This window comes from Phoca vitulina, unplaced genomic scaffold, assembly GCF_004348235.1.
Source record: "Phoca vitulina isolate PV1807 unplaced genomic scaffold, GSC_HSeal_1.0 scaffold9, whole genome shotgun sequence".
Classification (NCBI taxonomy): Eukaryota; Metazoa; Chordata; class Mammalia; order Carnivora; family Phocidae; genus Phoca; species Phoca vitulina.
The window spans coordinates 29,046,799-29,052,798 of record NW_022589712.1 but is presented as its reverse complement, the minus strand read 5'-3'; the positions used below and the strand labels follow the sequence as shown (position 1 = coordinate 29,052,798).

The window sequence follows — 6,000 nt, the reverse complement described above, 5'->3', positions numbered from 1 at the left end:
TTGAATTTTTTTTCTCTCAATAAAACACCAGCCCCATTGGAGTAACATCATTGAGTTGCTTGTTGTTGTGGAGAAATAGTATTTAAATGATGTGATGTATGCCAAAGATTTTTAGCGTGTGGTTATATAAAGGAAATTGGCTCTTGTTTCTTCTATTGTCCTTAACATTAAGTTTTCAACTTAAACTTCATTGGTTGGAAGGTTGCCAAATGTGTAACTTGTCACTGGCCTAACAGTCTCAGCAGGTTTAAACATGTAGAGCAATAAGAAAGTGCCAGGTCCTTGGCCGTAGCTGTGGATACCACTAACAGCAGAACCAGTTTACAATACTAGAGCAACAGAATGCAGAAAACAATCTTGTGCAAGTTTTCAAAATGTTATCCTCATAACCTTTGGAAAGATGGAGTTTGCATGTAAATTTTGCTACCCGGTAGTTTACGGCTTCTGGTTTCAGCCCACGTCTGCCCATTTTTTATTTCTGCAGCATATACAGTAGTGACGAGGATGATGAAGACATTGAGATGTGTGATCATGACTATGATGGGCTGCTGCCTAAGTCTGGAAAGCGTCACTTGGGGAAAACTAGGTGGACCAGGGAAGAGGTAACTAATCATGTTATCAAAACGTGGAACAGACCTAGGGTGTATCAATTTATGAAAAAAAATGTTTCAGCTAAACTACAGGTGCTCAAACTCATTAGCTGGCCCTTTGAAGTCTTACCCTGGCCTGCCCAGGGCAGAATGCTGACCTCTCACCACTCCCCCAACGTGTACACTGTACCATCTGCTTCGAAACTCTTCATAGTTCTTTGAATGTCCCCTCCTTCTCACTTTAGGTTTCATCTGTGTTTTTCTCTCTGCCTATTCTGTTCTTGTCCTTCTGCTGCACTACTTCTTACTACTTTTTTATCACCTGTAAAGACATCACCTTTTCTGTGAGGTCCTCCCTGGATTCCCCAGGCAGGTCGGATGCATCCTCCAGGCATTGGATACACATTCTTACTTATGACTGCTGTAACATGAGTGCCTCCCCCAGTAGACTGACGGCAAATCTGAGGGCAGGGCTAAATGTCTGTTCCTTTTTTGTTCCCTGAGCCCAGGATTGCTTGACACAAAGGAAGATATTAATAAGTGTTCTCTGTGCAAATGAATGAATTGCTATTTCCCAAAACAAAAGTATGAAACAAAATACTCACAGAACTCATCTTGTCATAATGGATTTAACATTTGTGATGTATATTTCACAGAGCCATATACATGAATGTCTATTCTAAGAGCTTTCAGTGATGGATGGAGATGTGTCTTCTTCCCACCTTTCTTTTTCTGCTAGCTTATCAAAAGCTTGATCTTTGTACAAATGGAACAATACTTAAGGAGCAAAATTATAAATGTATGGGGAAAATTGCTTTTTCTTTAAAGTTTTCCAAAAAATTTGCAACTGATTTTAGAGGATTTTACGTTAGAATAAATGATACTAACTCTTCTTCTGTTTCATTCTACCCTACTTCACTTAAACCAGAGCCCCTCTTGATAGGCAGGTGGGATTGCCAGTGAGCTCCATAGGAAATGCATAGTTTATCTATGGAGGTTGTGATCTTAGATGATCCTGAGAGATATAGAAGTTCTGTTGTTAACATTGGTTTCCTAATTCCTGTGTCTGTGTCCTACAAGGACCCACGTTGTGTGTGAAAGTTACCTTTGCAGAAACGTGGGGGTTCTTTTTCACTTGAAGGAATGTGTTTAGAAAGACACTTGTGAACTGAAAGATTTCTCCCTGATGTTTCATGTCTTCAGTGTTCTGATAAGTTTGGCCTCATTTAAATTGTGAATATATTGATGCAAAAATGAAATTATTTTCTTACATTATCCGTGCCTTCAGCGGGTTTCCGTAGTGTAGTGGTTATCACGTTCGCCTCACATTAATCCGTACCTTCAAATTTAATCTAAAAAGTGATCTTCCATTTTTTGCATGAAAGAGGTTGAACTAGCTAAATGTTAAAATAGAAATTGAACCGTTTCTTACTCAAGATCCTATTTATTGTCATAGTTAAATGTCTATTGACTCTAACATTGGAGTTCATTATTTTATTTCCCATCAAGCAAAACTTTTAATAGTTATCATATACTAAACATTCAGTGAGCCAGGCATTATGTTAAATCTTTTACATAGCTACTTCATGTAATCCCCAAAAAACCACATTGACATCAGCACTCCCACGGCATAGAAGACAATATTAAGGCCCAGAAAAGCAAAATGATATACCCAAGCCCATCTAACTAGTCAATAGCTGAGTCAAGTTTCAAACTCTGGTCTGTCAGACTCTAAATATATCTATGCTTTAAACCAGTATATTACATTAATATCTGTTGTATTTGGATATTTTTGAGGGTTTTTTTCTGGATTGGATTCTTGGATTGGCTCCATTTTACTCTTAATTGAATAAAGTTATACAGTAAATGACTGATATCCTAGGATTAACTTTAAATGTCTTAGGATGAAAAACTAAAGAAGCTGGTGGAACAGAATGGAACAGATGACTGGAAAGTTATTGCCAATTATCTCCCGGTAAGTTTGTAATTTTTTCTTTCTATAAAAGGAACCCAGCATTTATGTCCTGGGAGAGGACATTAAGACATTACACATTCGCTCATATATAAGAAGTAGGGGGAGAACTGCCTCATCCAAACTTACAGTTTATAGTTTATATTGTAATGCATATAACTGGGGTTTCTAAATAGATTGTTAAAGGATTTTTACAACTTTTTTTTTTTTAACTTTGCCTCTTGTTTTATCTTTTTATTTATTAGGATAATGTAAATTAGCTTTCTGATGACTTGTTATATGGTAGGATGACAAAACTCCTGATATTTTCAAGTTAGCTTCTTTTAAATTTCCTATTTATTTTGATGGCCATACTTTTGATACCCTGGCTGAAAATTTTGGTTTATCCTCTTTGACTTACCCCACTTCCCATCTCCTACATCCAAGCAGTGACTATGGAATCTGGAATTCCTTTCTCAATCAGCCCCTTCTTTCCATCCTCGTTGCTGTTCCAGCAGGTTCGGCCCCCTTCCCTCTTTTCTGGACACTTACGGTGGCTTCCTAACTGGCTTCCCTGCCTGTAGCCTTCCACTCTTCCATCCATCCCAAACGTTGTTGGCACATGGAGCTTCCTAAAATGCAGCTGTCCCTGAACTTTTCAAAATCAACAGCAGTGACACAGAGTCTCACAAATTAAGTACACTGCCCCGACCTGGCACCCAGGGTCCTTCCACATGGCCCCAACATACAGCTCCGGTTCTGTTTCCTACTTCCTCTCTGTGAGCAGGTTTCGTTGAATTCATTTCTGCTTTCCCTCCTTTGGGCTTTTGTCTCTGGTGATGTCACCTCCTAGAATGTTCCATCCATCCTCCCAAGTCCCTATCAAGAGCTTTTCCAGACTCCTCCTTAGGAAACATAATTTCTCCTCCTAAGGAGATGCTTCTATTCTCAGCCCAATATCATTTTGCTTTGGTTTCTTCTTGCATGTGAATCAAATTCTGCCTTCTATTAGTTAATTATATATTTGTCTTTTCTTTTTCTTATAAGATTACACTCTCTTGTAATGTAGGGCCTCTCTTTATTCATCTTTGTTCTGCAATATTAATACCCAAGGCCCTAAATTGAAGCACATCTCTTAGTTTGAATGGGAAGCAAACTTTAGTCATGTAGAGTAGGTTTCCATGAAAGCCTGACCTTCATGTGGAATCACTAACAAGTCTTAGTCTTCATCCATAGAGATACTTCCACGGGCTGAGGATAAGGTTAAGTTAAATTGACAGCGATGTGTACAGTATAACGGTCCTTCAGTTCATATGGCAAATCTAATTTTAGATGCAATTTTGATATATTCTTTGTATGTTTTTTAACTGTAAGTAATGAGTGATAGGTAGGCTCTCCAAACATGCCCTAAAATGTTCCTGAATGTGTGTCTTAAACGTTCCTGAATGTGTGTATTGTCTATGTATGTTTCATACTATAACAAAGTCTTCATGTGCTTATCACATCATATCTATATGACAGCTCATACTTTGTTATTTGTCTAGAATCGAACAGATGTGCAGTGTCAGCACCGATGGCAGAAAGTACTAAACCCTGAGCTCATCAAGGGTCCTTGGACCAAAGAAGAAGATCAGAGAGTAAGTTCTTTCCTCATTGGTGTGTGAATCACAATTCAGAATATTCCCAAGACATCTTTATTGAATGTTTGCCAACTTGAGGAAACAGGTAAAGTGTCAGGAAGCAGAGGACTCTATTCCCATATTTCCAATAAATGAAAGCAGATTCTTAGACATTTTCTAAAGATCTTGTAACACTGAAGAATGATTACACTGAGTCATTACATAACATTAAAACATAGGTTATTTTTGTGTGTTTATCTGAAGGTGATAGAGCTTGTACAGAAATACGGTCCGAAACGTTGGTCTGTTATTGCCAAGCACTTAAAGGGGAGAATTGGAAAACAATGTAGGGAGAGGTGGCATAACCACTTGAATCCAGAAGTTAAGAAAACCTCCTGGACAGAAGAGGAAGACAGAATTATTTACCAGGCACACAAGAGACTGGGGAACAGATGGGCAGAAATCGCAAAGCTACTGCCTGGACGGTAATAATATGTCAAAAAATATATTGATTGGGAAGAATGAGGGAGTGGGTATTGAACATTTTGTTTTAAATGTATGGTGAGTGAATTACATTCCAATGATCGTAAGTGTTTCATTAGATATGCCAGATCCATAGGTTTTAAAACTGGAGGAGCTCTTAGCGTTTCTCTGGTCGAGGACTTCCAGAATCCACCCAACAGTGAGCTCTGGGCCAAGTCACTGAACTTTCCTCAGCTTCCATTACCCCATTTGCAAAATGAGTAATAGCCTACTTCCCAGGGCCAATGTTAGTACCAAACAAAATGAACGTCGAAGCACTTTGTGAACTATAAAACTCTAAACACATAGCAGGAAACTGAGGATAGACTTTCTGTCGCTGCTCTGAGTTCATGCAGCTGGTGAAGTGACCAGAAGCTCAACTGTCATTTTCCTGTTGCTAGCGTTCATTTCATTATACCACTAGGCTTCATTTTTCTTCCTTTGAAGAAATAAATAGAGTATTTCTAGAATTATCATACTGCTTCCAGGTTTTTAAATAAGGTCAGTGTTATGCTTTCTTTTAATGCACAAGGCACAAAAATGACCTCATTATGAGGGATACCTGTAGAAGCTCATTTTTGTCCCAATTACCCCACTGGAATAGTTTATAAACACATTTTCTTTAATTTGGAAAATACTTTTCATTATAAATCTTATGTAAATAATGTAAGATAAAAAATATTTAATAAATTTTATTCTTGAGCTTCAAAATTGGAGAAAGGGTCCTTTCAAAGAAGGCCCTGGCTCTGATGGTTGATGTAGTGTTCTTGTGTGGCGTTCCAGAGCATTTCCTCCCTCATGGAGGATTCAGCATCAGCTCAGAGAATCCAAGAGGTTGACGAACGGAGGCCTTTTCTCCCATTTGGCCTGAGAGGATATGCTGTTGATTCTTGTAAAAATTTAAGGGGCGATTGAACTTCCTCTTTCTTTAGCATACGTTCCCCCACCCCCATCAAAAGAGTAAAAGGGAGGCTTAAAACATTTTTTTTTTTTAATTGAGAAACTGTTTTCCTGAGAATTGAAAGACTTTAGTAAAAATGCTTCGCAGTTTGCAAATATATCAGGACTTGGCATCTTTCCCTTCTGGATCCCATTCTCCATTCTCACCTCTGGTTATAGAACAGTTTGAGGTGGATGTCAAGAGGTGAGAGTTTCTTTTTTTTCTTTTTCCTTTTTTTTTTTTTTTTTGACTCAAAATTTCTGGCTAGTGCCATTTGAGATAAAGAGCGGACAGTGAGGCAGTAGCCCATCATTATCATTCACCAAACTTTACTGTGTGCGTGTTGTGGTGGGCAGGCCCTGCTGAGCCACAGTCAAA

At 38.4% G+C, this 6,000-nt stretch overlaps 1 protein-coding gene across 2 annotated transcripts in view; it reads left to right on the top strand.

Moving 5' to 3' along the window:
• Positions 1–323: 323 nt before the first annotated feature.
• The window catches only part of MYB (MYB proto-oncogene, transcription factor), a 29,417-nt gene continuing 23,740 nt past the window's right edge, over positions 324–6,000 (top strand). The window contains exons 1-4 of one of the 2 annotated variants that reach the window (XM_032408306.1): positions 324–602; positions 2,494–2,565; positions 4,086–4,178; positions 4,425–4,645. In XM_032408306.1, coding sequence (XP_032264197.1) covers positions 522–602; positions 2,494–2,565; positions 4,086–4,178; positions 4,425–4,645 — 467 coding nt within the window. In that variant the 5' untranslated portion in view covers positions 324–521. The remainder of the gene's footprint in view (positions 603–2,493; positions 2,566–4,085; positions 4,179–4,424; positions 4,646–6,000) is intronic. The other variant, XM_032408307.1, reaches the window with a different exon arrangement.